Source organism: Oryctolagus cuniculus, chromosome 2, assembly GCF_051225735.1.
Source record: "Oryctolagus cuniculus isolate XC-2025 breed Fujian yellow rabbit chromosome 2, ASM5122573v1, whole genome shotgun sequence".
Lineage (NCBI taxonomy): Eukaryota > Metazoa > Chordata > Mammalia > Lagomorpha > Leporidae > Oryctolagus > Oryctolagus cuniculus.
In genome coordinates, this window is record NC_142868.1 from 20,148,034 (window position 1) to 20,164,730 (window position 16,697).

Consider the following 16,697-nt stretch of genomic DNA (forward strand, 5'->3'; position numbering starts at 1 on the left):
CCCGGAGCCAGGGGGCAGGAAGGGTACAGCTGCCCATCCTGGAACAGCTCCCTCCATCCCCAGTCCCCAAAGCCAGCTCCTGGAGTGGGAACAGGATCCTCTCCCTCTCCCCCTCTCTCTCCCTCTCTCCCTCTCTCACAGGGAGGCGGAGAGCAGGGAGTGGAGAGTGCAGGGAGAACTCACCCCAGGCCCCTTCCCCACTTTTCTGCAGAAGTCCTCACCCGGATAAGCAGTCACACAGAGGGGCTGGGGGACTGTCCTTGCACGCTGCTCCAAGTCCTACTCAGACTCAACTCCAGCCCTGGTCTCTACCACTGTTTTAACTTCCCTATAAATGTCACAAAATGTGTCCCAACAGTTTCCACTATAGATGCAACATTTAAAACACAAAGCAGAGATGCACTGACAGAATATCTTTCGATACAGTCAGGGGTCCTGTTTGGCCATCATGGTGAAGGCCTCCCATTTGCAATGATGAGAAGGGTTTTCAGGAGGGTGATGCTAATAAACAACCCCCCATCTTTCAGCAGCAGGAAAAAAGGAGAAGCTAACTCCCATTTCCAAATGAACAGAGGACGTGATGAGGGGTACACCATGCCGCCTTCCGCCATATTGGCACAATGAGTATTTTGAGCTGAAGGCAACTGAGAATCAGCAGATGCAGGAAGAGTTCTCTGCACACTTTTTCTTTATTTTTTTTCCTAAAAGCAGGGCATATGTGCACTTCCCTTTGTGAAGGTATTCCCAAGAAGAGGAGAAAGACTATTATGACAAGAGAAGGAGAGTCTGCCCTAAGATGCACTTTCCTAGCAAACCTTACTAAGATAACCCACCCATTGTCTCATTTGCCCCTCTGTATTACCCAGCTAGTATTCCACAATCAGCCCCCAAAGCCTAAACCCCCTTCTATTTTTAAAATAGTCTCTGAGCCCCCAAGTGTAACCTCCTCTTTGAGTTTCACTTCTTATCTGCAAATTCCCATTGCTCATGAAAATCAATAAAATCTTAGGCTTTATTCTGCTCTTAATCTGTCCTTTGTCATTTAAATTGGCAGGCCACAGCCACTGAATTTAAAAGGGCGGAGAATAAGCTTTACCTCCATCACACATAAAAACAAAGCAGAAAGAGAGTGAGGGGAAGTTTCAGGTAAACCTCACAACCTCGCACTCTTCCAGATACTGAGAAGGGGCCGCCACTTGTATTCACCTGAGCCCTTCACTGTTTCAGACCAGTGGCCAGAAAGAAAAAGGCCTACGTCCCAGGAAACAAGCCTTCAAGTCGTCTCAGATCTTGGGAATTTATTAAATACATATCCTTTGAACCTAGCCGTGGAAAAGTACTCTACGGCATAACATAAAAAGGATGGCGAGCAGGAAGCTCCGTCACACACCTCTCAATCTGCAGACACCTACAGCAGAACTGGAGCTCAAGGAGGAGAGAAAAGAAAACAATAGAGACAGACACGCAAGCCGACCCTGGACCCAGGCGCTTCCTCAAGAGAAAGGGGAAAACAGAGTGAGAGGGGGAAGAGACAGAGGCCAGGTTTAGGAAAAACCGCTCAACTGCATGGCATCAAAAAATGTTGATCCCGTGGGCTCCTAAAATCCACACCTTCAATCGAGGAAAGCACTAGATTAAGCAAGTATACGTTAAAAAAAAAAGTCTGATGAAACATCAAATGTGCTTGAGAGGAGTGATTGATAGCAAATTTAATTGCAATTTCTACTCCGCTGCTTTGGACTGATGAGGACTCCTGGGTTAACAGTAATAGAGTGAAACTTGCTTTGCTTAGCAAGGGCCCCCTATTCAGAGCAACTGCCAAAGTGATGACCTCGGCTACAGTGACAGCTTTCTTATTTACAAAAAAACCACCACCCGAGAGCTTATTCCATACATATTTTTTGGCTGTGCAAGAAGCTATCTGCAGCCTACTCCCCACCCCCCAACACACACACCTTAATCTCAGAACACACACTTGCTGATGAATGCATTCTCAGGCCCACGCAGGCAAAGGCTCCTGAATAGCTTGGGGATGTTGCTATTTAAATAAATGTTTGCTTAATCTTGGCCATTTTGACTGCTTCTGCCACTCACCGGCTCCCTTAATAACTCCCAAATTCTTAAGATGCACGGAGCCTAAATTTGCTCATCTATAAATGGAGGGGTTCCCCCTTCTCCCCTCCCCCAAATTGCTGCAGGATTCAAAGGGTTTGTAGAAGATGCCAGAGTGCTCACAATGAAGTCGCTGTTATGATGTGGGCGGGCTCTGAGCCACTGGACCTTGGATTTCCTTCCTGGTTTCCCTGGTGTAGCAATAAAGTCACAACCGTTCAAAGCGTTAGGAAAAGAGACATCTCAAAGCACTTGAGATCTTTGAAGGAAGTTTGAGGTTTCCTGCATCAAACCAGGATGCACATACAAAGCCGCTCTGATTCGCCGTCCCCGCGGGGACTAAAATAAGCTTGACCAAGAAGACTTTTCTACGGAAATAAAAGGCTCCCTGCCACCCACACAGGGCCACTGGCTGCGCGCTGTTTTCTCCAGGGCTGTCGGCTTGTGCACGTCGCCATCTAAAGCAGCCATCACTTTTTAGAGGCAAGAAAGCAATGCCTCCCTCCCGGGTGAGGAGAGGTGCCATCCCTGGTCCCCGTGCTGGAAATCAAACGCCGAAAAGACAAAAAGATCTGAAAGGCGCTCTGTTGATTCACGGAGGAGTTTGCGTGGGGGGTGGGGGGTGGGTTGTGCGGCTGCGACCCAAAAGAATTCCACTTTAGAAGATTAACCCAAGATCATTTAAATTCCCCTTTGTCTCCTTTGCAGGAAGTGCTTGTTTAGCAAAAGAAAAATATTGAAAGGGTCGCTTGAGATCTTAGGGTGTTCTGAATCGGGCAGGGCGAAGGGGCGCTCTGTGTGTACACTTCCGCCTGGAGCCAGGAGGAGCGATTTCCATTTCAATATCCCAGGAGAAGCTATTAGCGCAATCACTGTTGTCAGGATTCCTTCCTAGCTTCTTTAACGGATGATTTGCCATTGGAAATTGAGTTGTTTGAAAAAGGATTCCCAGTTCCAAAAGAAAGCCTCGACAACTGTATCTCCGCGGCTACAAAATGTCAAAGTCCCAGCCTGCTCGCTGAGGAGGAGACAGCAAAAGCACAAACAGCGATGGCCACATAGGGGTTGCACAGCAAAGAGGGCGGCTTCGAAGGGAAAAATCGCTGGCTCAGTGTCTGGGAGCCCACCCCTGCCAAGCCGAGGACTTTGAACAAGGCCCTTCATCTTTGCACTTCTAGGCTGGACTGCACTGTTGACTAGGGTTTTTTTTTTTCTCCAAAGTTCAAGAATAATACAGGACAAACACCTGCACTGGGAGAGAGAGCGGGCATTTAGCCCAGCTGTAAAGAGGCCTGTGTCACACATCTGAATGTCCGGCTCCCACATCTAAGTCCAGTTTCCTGCTAATGCACACTCTGGAAGCAGCAGATGGCGGCTCAAGCACTTGGGTCCTCACCACCCACGTAGGAGACCTGGATTAAGTTCCTGGCTCCCAGCTCCAACCTCAGCCCAGCTCCTTCTATTGTGGGCATTTAAGGAGTGAACCAGGGCCGGCACCATGGCTCACTAGGCTAATCCTCCGCCTTGCGGCGCCGGCACACCGGGTTCTAGTCCCGGTTGGGGTGCCGGATTCTGTCCTGGTTGCCCCTCTTCCAGGCCAGCTCTCTGCTGTGGCCAGGGAGTGCAGTGGAGGATGGCCCAAGTGCTTGGGCCCTGCACCCCATGGGAGACCAGGGTAAGTACCTGGCTCCTGCCTTCGGATCAGCGCGGAGCGCCGGCTGCAGTGCACCGCCGCGGCGGCCATTGGAGGGTGAACCAACGGCAAAGGAAGACCTTTCTCTGTCTCTCTCTCACTGTCCACTCTGTCAAAAAAAAAAAAAAAAAAAAAAAAAAAAAAAAGGAGTGAACCAGTCAATGGGAGTGTTTTCCCTCTTGCTCTCTCTCCGCCCTCTGCGGCTCAAAATCCATGAAAATTAATTTTAAAAAATTGTCGAGTGGCCGGCTGGCACTGTGGCGCAGTGGGTTAAGCTGCGGCACCGGCATCCCATATGAGTACTGGTTTCTGTCCCAGCTGCACCACTTCTGACCCAGCTCCCGGCTAATACACCTGGGAAAGCTGCAGATGACGGCTCAGGAGTTTGGACCCCTGTCACACAAGTGGGAGGCCTGGATGGAGTTCCTGGTGCCCATCTTCAGCCTGGCCCAGCCCATCCATGGGGTCATCGTGGGTGAAATGGCAGATGGAAGATTTTTCTGTGTCTCCCTGTGTCTCTTCCCCCTCTCTCTGGAACTCTGACTTTCAAATGAATAAATACCTCTTTTTTAAAAATTTTGAGAAACATAACCTGAACTAGAATATCAAAATACAAGATAGTGGAACTGAATTCTGCCCTATTAGCTTGTGTGTAACCTTGGATAAGACATAGGAAAATTTTTAAATATTCAGCATTCATCAGACACACCAATTACCAGCCAATGAGCATGATAAGCACAACCCTAAGTTCAAAAGAACATGATGAAAAGGTCTCCTATCACATCCATTTTGGAAAGGAAGAAGTTGAGACTCGAAAGGACACAGCTTGCCCCAGATCAGCACGTGGAAGAGTTAAATTTGAATTCATGCAATTGGATATCAGAACCCAAGCCCTTATTCTTTTTTTTTTTTAAAGATGTATTTATTTGTTTGAAAGGCAGAGTTATGCAGAAGCAGAGAGAGACAGAGAGATATCTTCCATCTGCTAGTTCACTCCCCAGATGGCCGCAATGGTGGGAGCTGCGCCAATCCAAAGCCAGGAACCAGGAGCCAGGAGCTCCTTCTGGGTCTCCCACAAGGGTGCAGGGGCCGAAGGACTTGGGCCATCTTCTACTGCTTTCCCAGGCCATAGCAGAGAGCTGGATCGGGAGTGGAGCAGCCGGGACTCCCATATGGGATGCCAACACTGCAGGCGGTGGCTTTACCCGCTACACCACAGCGCCGGTCCCTAGCCCTTATTGCTGACTGCTGCCCATGACGTTGCCAAGACCTACCTGCCAGTGTTGTCTCCCAAGACACATGGGAGATGACGTAAATGTATGCCCCCATAAAAGAGGGTACTTCAGAAAGTTCATGGAAAGGACAGACATTTGACCTCGTGGTTAAGAGGCCTGCATCTCAGACCACAGTGCCTGGATTCAAGTCCTGGCTCAGCTGCTGATACCAACTTCCCGCTAAGGCCGACCCTGGAGGGAAGAAGTGGTAATGGCCCAAGTAATTGGGTTCCTGCCACCTATATGGTAAAGCTACCCAACTCCCAGCTTTGGCCTGGCCCAGCCCTAGCCACTGTAGGCACTTGTGGAATGAACTAGTAGATGGGATCGCATTTTCTCCCTCTCTCACACACACACAAAACAAGTATAATTTTTTAAAAGTTCATAGAAAATGGAATTAAAGGATGTTTATTTTGGTACAAAAGAATTTTGAGACTCAAAAATTTCATGGAACTGTGTATTATGAAAAAACTATTTTTGGCATCAAAATGAACTTATCTTTTAATTTCAATGTCCTGCCAGCTATTGGAAGAACCCTTGTCTGTGTGAGGCCCCTGAAAAGTACATGCACTACAAAGACTAAGGCTATGGCATTGCTTTCTATCTACATGTGAAGAAAACCTTTAAAACAATCAGGTAGCAGCCCAGGGAAGACCAAGCTGCCCACCGAGGCTGCAGGGGCTCTGTGACCCCACAGAGTGGGATGCAGCTGCGGGGTGGGGGAGGCTTTCTCTTGAGCAAAGCCCACGGCTTTGAGCAAATCGTCCAAGGTGTCCCTGATGCACAAGAGTTTAAGGACCACGGGTCCAGAGGAATGGAACTGACACACGGAGCGATCCTAGTTAGCGCTCTCAGGGGAAAGACCGGTGAGCAGAGCACGCGGGAAACTCCTTCTTCCTTGCCAAGGCATGGGAACCACCGTTTCAAGGCCGCCAGGCAACAACGTGCTCTGTGGGCAGCTTCTCCTCCCGCAGTCTGCACACCTTGTGACCTCCGGGTCGCGTCTGTTAACGTGGCAGCTGCTTCTCGTCCAGTGCCTTTCCCTTGCACCAGGCGCAGGTGCTTTGCAGCTGCAGGGGTAAATACGGCACTTGCTATTTCGCCTCCGGGATAAATATGACATGTAATAGAGGAGACACCAGGTCAGGGTGTGCGCTTCCACCCACTTCCCACTGATGGAACAGTCCAGAAAATACCTGTCTCCCCACCCCCACTCCAGCACACATGTGCCAAAGCTGTCTGCTTCCAGCTAAATGGGAGGGTCTGTTGTCACCAACACCGGAACACTTAATGCCACATTTGCCTCCCTACACGGAGCACATCTTCACACCACTTAGCCAATAGCCAATCACATGCTTAAATAAACCAACCAACTGCAAATAAAATGTGGATATGTTTTCAAGGAGTAAGCTCTTTTCTTCTACTACTCATCATTATATTCTCCCTCAGCACTAAGCCAGAATTCCCTCCCCAACACTTTGGGCTCTATTTCTATCTTCTTAGCACTGATCATCACGCGACAATCTGTTTCTTTTAGTTGTTTCATGTATTGTCTGTTTATGGCATCCCTACTGGAGTTAAGGTGGCCACCTTGTTGATGTTCTGAAGGAAGACACCTGGGGGCCTAGAGGAGGGAGCAGGATTGATGTGGAGTAAGTGGTATAAAGAGTGACAGTCCCGCTCACCGAAGGGGTAGCTGCCCCAACCACATGCAAGTTCCACACCCCAGAGACCTGGGCAGGACCTTCTCTCCCTGTCGAACTCAGCACGGGGCACCTGCAGTGTGTTCACAAAGCCCTTACTGAGTCGTGACAGTCACCAGCAGGTGCAGGCTGGGGCACCTGTGGCTAACGTCCTGATGGCCCTGGGCCTCTATTTCCTCCTTGGGCAGATGGCACCGATTAGAACAGTTGCTCCCTCGCCCAGTTGTATGGTGGATTCAGAAAGCTCTTCCGCCGTGATGCCCACACACATCTGGTACGCTGTGGGGGGAGCACTTGGTAATGCTGGCTGTGACCATCTTTGTCATGCTCAGGCTGTTTCCAGATGGCGCGGGACGCAGATGTTTGTGCCACTGGACTGTCCCACGGTGACAGCAGGTGCAGTCCCATAGCAACGAGATGCTGGCTCTGCCCACATGACCCTCAAATGGACCCAGGCCACAAGAGCTCCCCGCCGAGCCCAGGGAGCAGCTTTTTAACGAATGGTTATTTATTATTATCTATTTGAAAGGCAGAGTGACAGGGAGATCTTTGATCTGCTGGTTCACTCCCCAAATACCCACAATAGCCAGGGCCAGGCTAGGCCCAAGCCAGGAGCCCAGAACTTTATCCAGGTCTTCCATGTGGGTGGCAGGGGTTCAACTGCTTGGCCATCATCTGCTGCCTCCCAGGGGCGTGAGCAGGACACCAGATCAAAAGCAGAGCAGCAAGAACTTGAACCAGCACTCTGACACAGGAAGTGGGTGTCCCAAGCACGGACTCAGTCTGCTTCCCCACAACGCTGGCCCCAGTGAGCAGCCTTTCTCTAGTGGCCAGAGCCGTGGGGTGAGTAGCCCCCAGTGTGGTCTGAGCCGAATTTCACACGGAGACTAGGAAGAAGGCACAAACCCACACAGATCACAGCAGCTACAGGCACCACGGCGGCACCTGAGTGCTGGCTGTCACTGCTCCCCCGCCAGCCACAGTTCTGCCTCCCACGGGGGCTGTGCAAGCAAGTCTCTCGAGGATCCACAAGCCAGGAGCCTCCTCTTTGGCCCAAGCTGCTAGGACTTGCTGAGTGTCTCTCGTAGCGAGCCCAGAGCTGCGCTGGAAAGAATCAACATGCCCATACACAGTTGCTTAAAACAGGGCTGCTGATGGGGCGAGGCTGACAAATGGGCGTGGATGCCCACCCTGCACTGGCACTGTTGCTGAGGGCTCTGTCGCTCCCCATCTTCGTGGAGGAACGACACAGGACCCTGCGCTGTTCCTCTGTCTGCTCGGCCCTTCCCGGGTTTGCTGCTGGTTCTTCCCGGGTTGGCTACCGTCCCTTCCACCTCCGTGGAAGGGCGGTTCCCCCTGGCCACTTTCCCCACTTCCGCGGGGGAGCGGCACACCGCCGGCCAGCTCTCTCGGGGGCTGCACAGGTGTTCCTTCAGATAGATGTTCCCCTTAGATGTTCCTGGTGCATGCCGTCTCTCTCCTCCTTTATAGTCCTCTTCTACCAATCCCAACTCTGCTACCCACACGCCAAGTACGCTGCTCTCCTCCAATCAGGAGCAGGTCCTGCTGTTTATTGGTTGAACTGGAGGCAGCTGTGTAGAAGCTGTTTCCTCCTCTCCCAGCGCCATACTGTGGGAGAGCAGATGCATAGAATAAGTCTTAATTCCAGTAACTTAGTCTAGTCCGAGTTGCTCCCAGTTGCTCCCCACAGGCTCCTTACAGCCGTGCTGCATGGTGGGCACCATGTTTGTTCCCATTCTATAGACAGGAAAGCGGAGACACCCAGGAAGCCTTGGTAAGGCCACCCACTCTGTCAGGTGTCAGTACTGACCTGCCCCTCGCATCCCAGTTGATGAATCTAAACACTCCTCTGGCAAAGGGCATCCGACCAGAAAAGGGGGCAAATCCCATACTGAGCGAAGAATGTTAGCTCAGGACCGAGTTTCCTGCCTCCCCTGAGGAAGGGAACTAGCCATCAAAGGAAGCTGATGTTAACGCTGACACAACAGGCCGGCGCCGCGGCTCACTAGGCTAATCCTCTGCCTGCAGCGCCGGCACCCTGGGTTCTAGTCCCGGTTGGGGCGCCGGTTCTGTCCCGGTTGCTCCTCTTCCAGGCCAGCTCTCTGCTGTGGCCCGGGAAGGCAGTGGAGGATGGCCCAAGTGCTTGGGCCCTGCACCCGCATGGGAGACCAGGAGGAAGCACCTGGCTCCTGGCTTCGGATCGGCGCAGTGCGCTGGCCGTAGTGGCCATTTGGGGGGTGAACCAACAGAAGGAAGACCTTTCTCTCTGTCTCTCTCTCTCACTGTCCACTCTGCCTGTCAAAAAACAAAACAAAAAAAAAAGCTGACACAACAACAGAGATGTCAGATAAGACACAGGATGCCCAGTGACATGTTAACCAGATCAACAATTAATATTTCAGTACCACGCAGGAGACGCTTATATATAAAAACATCTTCATTATCTATCTGAAATTCAAGCTAACCTGGGTGGCCCTGTGGATTCCTTGCTAACTGTGGCACAGTGGAAAGAACAAGTCCGTGACAACTTGCTGAAGCCACTGAGGACACAGCCCCTGAAGCCCGCACTGCCTCTGACCCCCTAGTTCTAGAAGGTGACCTATTCCTTTAGTGTCTCAGCCGTCCTGTCACTTGCATCCCAAAATATCCCATCTCATGCAGCAAATCAGCGGTTCCAACCCAGGCAGGAGGGCTGCAGAGCCTGCATTCCCACCACCATACTAAATCCTAAAGGGACAGAAACTGAACGCTGTATTAAGAGCTACTGTGCCAGTGTTGGGGACACTGAGCTTGTATTTTTAGAACTATAAGACAGCAGCTTGACAGACTGTTCTGGAATTCATCAGATTCTCCTCAGTCAATGTAAATTTGTGTTATAAAGTCACAGAACGGGAATTCACTTAAAACTATAAAACTCCTTCATGAATACTAACACACTCAAAAATCACAGCACAGACGGCTACTCACAACCATGAAAACACCTAGCAAGTCAGATTACAGATTCCCATGTTGACACAGTAATGAGGACTTTCTATGTAATTTTGTTTAGCAAAAAACATTCATTAGCTCCACAGAAAAACCTGACTGGAGATCAGATCTGGAACATTATCCAATAATCACATCCAACAAGAAGGGAGCCGCACTGAGTGGCCCCAGGAGCCCAGACGGCCCTGAGCTGTTACCCAAGGATCGAAGGCCTTGGGGGCAGGGGCAGGCAGGTCTTTCGCCAGCACCAAAAGGCTCGAGGTAATGAACCCAAGGATTTTACACGTGGCTGCATGGAGTGGCATCCCCAGAACAGGACAGCTGGAGTCTCAGTGGATCAGCCACACCACAGCAGAGAGACAGGACAAGTCCCATGTCCTCGTGTGCACCCACAGTTCTGAAGCCCTGCTCAGGGGCAGGCACCTCCCCATCACCTGGGAACCAACAGCATTCAGAGCAGCCCCTGGGCCCATCAAAACCTCTAGAAGAAAACCTTTGTGTAGAAAAGCTGTGGAGTTAAGGAAAATCCCAACAAAGATATCTTTGGGTAATAAAAAGAGTGTGTGGGATCGAATTAAACTATAAATTGAACAAAACTCTAATCAGAATCCAGAACTTGTGTGTGTGTGTGTGTGTGTGTGTGTAAGATCAGAGTAACACTGGATAAAATGCTTCTAAGTTTTACTTGGAAAGTTTAACAAACAGAAACCTCTGAAAAAGAGAAGAGAAAGGAGACCAGCCCAAGCAGATACTAAAAGAATAAAACAGGGAAAAAAAACTAGAATAATTGCAGTACAAACACAGGACACACAGGAAGTTCAACGGAACAGAACAGGCAGTCCAGACACAGATCACACATTTAGAAGGCTTTCTTCAGTTAGAGGTGGGTATCTAAAATCTGTGATGAGAAAATGGATTCATCGGGGAGCCAATAGCCATGAGCTCTCAGTTTCCCAGCAGGAACAGGGAGCAGTCAACTGGTGCACCTGCCTCTACCCCCAGCCCTGAAGGCGTCACTTCATACCCTCACAGTCAGAATCCTACCACCCACTCCTCCTGGCAATACGAAGGACTTGGGAAAACCAACTATACTTTTGGGGACTCCCTGACCCCCCGCTTGTTGCAAAGCACCAATAACAACAACCCAAGAGTTACGCGTGGTCAGGAACAAGTCTCACCTGCTTTCTCTTCTCAGGCGGTAGTGATGGATCTCCATCCTGCAAAGAAACACATTTTACGTTTTACTTTTTAAAATTTTAATTCACTAACTTTATTTGAAAGGCAGAGAGACAGAGACCGAGAAATATTCCATCTACTGGTTCACTCCCCAAACACCTGCAGTAGCCAGGGTTGGGCCAAGCCAAAGCCAGGAGCCAGGAGCTTGATCCAGGTCTCCAACACAGGTGGTAGAGACCTGAGAACTTGAGCCATCAGCTGCTGCCTTCCAGGGTGTGCACTGGCAGGAAGCTGGGAATGGATGCGGAATTTGGACTTGAATTAAGACAGTCCAATATGAGACACAGGTGTCCCAAGCACTGTCTTAACTGCTGTACCAAATGCCTGTTCATATTTTACTTTTTTAAAAAATAGATGTACTTAGATTAAGGAGTTGGATAAAACTATAGCCTAAAATCAGACCATCCTCATCCCCACCACCAGGCAAGGAATAATATGCTGGGCTAAGCTCAAATACACTTTAAAATTCTATTAACTCAACCTGAGTTATTTTGGGAATACCCTTAGGGAATCAGTTCCCAGTCCAAGTGGGACCAAACCTATATGTTTTTCTAAAACTGTGAAGAACATGAAAAATGTTGGATTTATGGAAATTATATAGGATCAGATCCTAAACTGAAATAATGTTCCTCTGTTAATTAGACTCAAAGGAGCAGTGATACACACACACACACACACACACACAGTGGTATGGGGGAAGCAGGAATAATATTTGCTCAACATGAAATTAACTGAGAACTTCTACTCTTATTAGACTTTTTGCCTTAACAGAATTCACTTCCTCTCCCTATTGTGAAATCTGGGAATATAAATACCTCAGGTGAATAAGTAAATAAATGTACAATCTTATACCCGATTTATGTCAACATGATTTTAATATGAACAATCCTTCTATTTCTATTCCAGGGAAGTTCAATAATTCCCACATAGATTATAAAATGTTTGCAACAATGTTGACACTTAAAAAGAGATTGCATCAATTTAACAAAAGAAGAATTGAAACTATCAGTGTATCCTCAACTGCAATATATTTTGCATCCTTAATAAACATGTCATCTGACAGCAGATAATCAGAGTACCTGAGTTTAAGTCCCAGCTCCACTCCAACTCCAACTCCCTGCTAACGTGCATCCTGGGAGGCAGTAGGTGAGTATGTGGGTCCCTGCCACCCACAGGGGAGACCTCACCTGACTTCCAGTAATTTGCAGAATGAACCAGCAGATGGGAGCTCCATTCCTCTCTCTCTTTCTCTCTCTCTCTCTCTCTCTCTCTCTGTCTCCCTGACTCTTGAGTGAATTTAATAAACAAAATCTTACCAAGTGAAAACCTAGAGAAAAATCTAAAAGCCCAGGAGAAGGAAAAGATTACAAAAAAAAAGTGGATATATTCACATTAAGTTCACATTAAGGATAACCATGTAGATATTTAAAACAATGAATTTAACCTATATGGCCTGGAAAGATGTCCCAATTGAAATGCGGAGTGAAAAGAGCAGATTCTAGAAGAGTATTTGCAGCACGCTGCTCACCAGAACTCTGCAGCGAGGGAACTGTTCTGCAGCTCCACTCTCCGCACACGTGTTCTACACCAATACTGACTGGTGTGTGGCCCCCAGCCACCTGCACCAACTGAGCCCACGTGAGATGGAGGAACTGTGTCTCTTCTTTTTATTTAATCCCAATTCTTTTAAAATTAAATATGAACAGGCACATGTGGACCAGTGGCCTCTGTATTAATGCACGTGTAAGATACAATACAAATCTCCCTTTAAGACAAATTAAACTCCCTGTGAATGAGTGCACTGGGCACAGTCACTGGTGCACAGCTCGCCAGCCCCAGAGCAGGCAGCCCGGAACTGTGCACACGGACTAGCCAGCGAGGCAGGATTGGCAGGCCATGAGGGTGGTGACTTTGACTTCTGAATTTGTCCCCTTTGAACCGCTTGCATTTAACCATTTTTTGAAGAAACAGTTCGTGAAGGTCCCCCTCTTTCTCTCTTAACTGGGGGGACAAGGAAGTGGTATGACGTCATACTTACGATCAGTTCTCGGTACTTTTTCTTCAGCGACTGGTGGCGCTCCCGAAGCTGGTTGGCCATGAGTTTGTACTGGTCCCGTTCCTGCTGGCAGCTGTCCAGCTCCTTAGAAAGGATCAGGAGTGCTTCCTTCTTACTCTCCAGCTTCCTTTTACACACCAGGTACTGTGGAGCAGACAGATGCGAGTGACAGGCCTCCACGGAACACACACTGCACCGAACACCTGCCCTGGTCACTTGGGCAGAGCTTACACCCAGGGACAGCACCCAACGTTTGGTCTCCTCTCAAAAGACCCAGAACCTTGAGGTTCACAAACATGCACAAATGGGGGCAGATAAAATAATTTAATTGGAAAATAAATTAAAAAGCAGATTTTTTTTAAAAAAAGTACATTGATGGGTAAAGAGATGACTGAGCCCTCAATTTTGTTTTAAAAGGAAATATATCAGGGGCCGGCACTGTGGCATAGCAGATAAAGCCGCCGTCTGTAGTGCTGGCATCCTATATGGGTGCCAGTTGTAGTCCCGGCTGCTCCTCTTCCAAGCCAGCTCTCGGCTATGGCCTGGGAAAGCAGTAGAAGATGGCCCAAGTCCTTGGGACCCTGCACCCGCCCATGGGAGGCCTGGAAGAAGCTCCTGGCTCCTGGCTCTTGTCTCCTGGTTTATGATCAGCTCAGTTCCAGCTGTTGTAGTCATCTGGGGAGAAGATCTCTCTCTCTCTCTCTGTCTCTCTCTGTTCTGTCTCTACCTCTTTTTGTAACTCTGCCTTTCAAATAAATAAAATAAATCTTTTTCAAAAAACTTTAACTTGGAGCTTATTGTGATGCCAAACAATTTTAGTGCAAAATAATTTTATATGTATTATGCATATAATGAAAAAGCTATCTATGAGTTTAAAATTTTTTCTTACACTAGAATAAACTCATACATTTAATTCTAGTTTTCCATGAATATTTGAAGTACTCTTTTGTGCATCTGTATGTGTATAAAAACAGACAAGAATATGTAAATTTTATTAAACTCTTACAAAGTGATAGACATTTAATTAAAACTTTATAATGTTGCTGCTAACTATGATCTCATTAGTAAAATTATTTGCCCTTGTTGTTATTTTATTTGTCTTTATGTTTTTCTGTATTTTCTAGAATTAATCCATAAAAATACTCAAAATGTTATTACAAATAATTTAATTGAACCATAAATCTATGCAATAGATTTATACCCACGTGATCCACAAAGCATTTTTCACTTGCAGATGTGTCCACTAGATTGGCTGTAATATGTACAACCTCTTCTATGATTCAAATGGAAGCACCCACCACCCCGAGACCACCTTAAGGAGTCACGTGTTTTAGCCACATTTCAAATTCTGCCAAAACAGTTGGGGTACCTGGCTGGAACACCTGCCTCGGAGTCACGGGATTTCCTCCTTAAACCCAGTCCCAGAAACTGACAATCACCCACCCACCCCATCGGCCAGTGGGCGCCCAACTAGAACTTTTTACTTTCATAGGCTATACTGCGCCGACTGTTGTAATTCACATATGTGAAATGTGGCACTAAATACCTTTTGAATTTGCCCCGTAAAAGCCCAAATTCAGAGCATTCATGAAAACAATTTATAGTTTCATTATACACTGTGACATGAGCACTTTGTCATCATGGACGCTCACACAAAGCAGAGAGAATCAGCACTCCCATACCATTCGAGTCAATGCTCTTTTATGGACAAAAAGCATTACTCATATATAGTGCTTGCTTGGAACTGACTTTGTTAAGTTCAATTTCAAATAAATGAAAGGGAAAAAAAAGAGTTTTGTGCATTAGCACATTTTTTTTTTCCCTTGGGAAAAAAAAAGTAATTGCTTAGCTTCAAAAACAAAGGGGAAAGAAAAGCGGTTCTGAGGCGGATCTGAGCTCTGAGAGAGGACACTTCCACCTTGGACGAATTTTATTCCTTGCAGTAATGAGGTTGGAATCCTGCCTTCAAATGTCCTGGATTTTGAGACTTTGACATCGTCTTCGTGGAGGCAAAGCGGTTCTGTTGCCACAGTGATTTCTCAAGAGTAAATTCCCCGACAAGTAACTATCAGAGGAGAGTAGCTAAAAACCTAAACTGCAATGTCCTCAGGGAAGTATTGAGATTTCACAGGAAAAAAATACCATTTACACACAATTTAACAGATCTGCCCTGCCTTCTGCCGTGCTGTCCCTGTAGTCAGCAGGGCCTGGTTGGCAATGCTATGGGGACCCAGGGCATAAAGACAGCCACCTTTGTCCCTTCAGTTTATCAGATTCAAACCCGAGACACCAAAGATGCCCAAGGTCCTTGACTTTGTGGGGATGTTGCCATCGCATGGAGATGCCGTCAAGTACAGCAGGTCAGCTTAGACGTGAGCAGGAGGGTGAGTCTGTTGAATGGGAGGTACAGGCCACCACCTGCTGGTGGAAATTCGAGTTCCCTGATCCTGAATGGATCCGTTAGGGGCCAAGAGAGAAGCCATTTCCCTCAGATGCTGGTCAGAATGGGCTGCAGAGCGGTAAAGAGCACTGGCTGACCTCCCCCGCTCCCAGATTGCAGGAACCCGCGAGAAAACAGGCACAGAAGCCTCCGCTGAGCTCCAGTGGCCGAGAGTTTGAGGAGCTGTGATGAGGGTGTGGGAAACAGAACAACTATGAACGCCATCAAAATCTAGGAAAACAACTGCATTCTGTAGACAAGAAAGGCACTCCAAGAAAAGAGTCACCTTTCAAAGGTCATTGCTGGGGCTGGCGCTGGGGTACAGTGGGTTAAAACCATGGCCTGCAGCGCCAGCCTCTGATATGGGCGCAGGTTCAAGTGCCAGCTGCTCCACTTCCCATCCAGCTCTCTGCTGTGGCCTGGGAAAGCAGTGGAAGATGGCCCAAGTCCTTGGGTCCCTGATCTGGTGTGGGAGACCTGGAGGAAGCTCCTGGTTCCTGGCTTCAGGTCAGCTCAGTTCTGGCCATTGTGGCCATCTGGGGAGTGAACCAGTGGATGGAAGACCTCTCTCTCTCTGTTTCTGCTCTCTGTATCACTGCCTTTTAAATAAATAATATTTTTTTAAAAAAAGTTTATTGCTGGACTTTCTTTTGTTATGGGGCAACACATTGATTTTCAAAAATTTTATTCCATGTTATTTCTTTTTTATCACCAGAAAAGAAACTTTTGGCTGAAGCCCCATTAATGAAACAGCTTCAAGTGCAGCCAATGGGACACGTTCCCTGTGGTCCTGCCCCACCCCCAACTTTGCATGGTAGTATGGAGGCAGATTCCTGGGCCCCAGCCAGACCTGCTACCTGTTTCAGGCACCTGCATTCTTAGCACACAGTACAGATGCTAAAAGAGAAGGGACTGGCCTGGGGGTTGGTCGAGGCGGCACTGGGACCCATCTCTTTATACAGCCGAGCCCGTGGAACCCCAACCCCCGAGGAAGCAAGCATCCAGTGTGAAGGGGAGGCAGAAGAGACGATCGGAAGAGTCAGAGCTGGCCGCTGCCTCTGGTTGGTATCCCCAGCACAAGAATGGTAAGAAAGGGGACGTCTGAATCTGGTCCTTCTGTGGCCCTAGAACAAATGGGCCGTAAAGGTTTACTGGTCCCTGCTGCTCGCTCTGAGGC

At 48.3% G+C, this 16,697-nt stretch overlaps 1 protein-coding gene across 4 annotated transcripts in view; it reads right to left on the reverse strand.

Moving 5' to 3' along the window:
• Positions 1-16,697, reverse strand: part of CCDC149 (coiled-coil domain containing 149) — a 94,186-nt gene that overhangs the window by 49,753 nt on the left and 27,736 nt on the right. For all 4 annotated transcript variants that reach the window (XM_089326995.1, XM_008274661.5, XM_017350540.4 and 1 more), the window contains exons 2-3: positions 13,063-13,224; positions 10,967-11,005 (exon numbers count right to left, since the gene is read on the reverse strand). In XM_089326995.1, the coding sequence (XP_089183121.1) occupies positions 10,967-11,005; positions 13,063-13,224 (201 nt within the window). The remainder of the gene's footprint in view (positions 1-10,966; positions 11,006-13,062; positions 13,225-16,697) is intronic.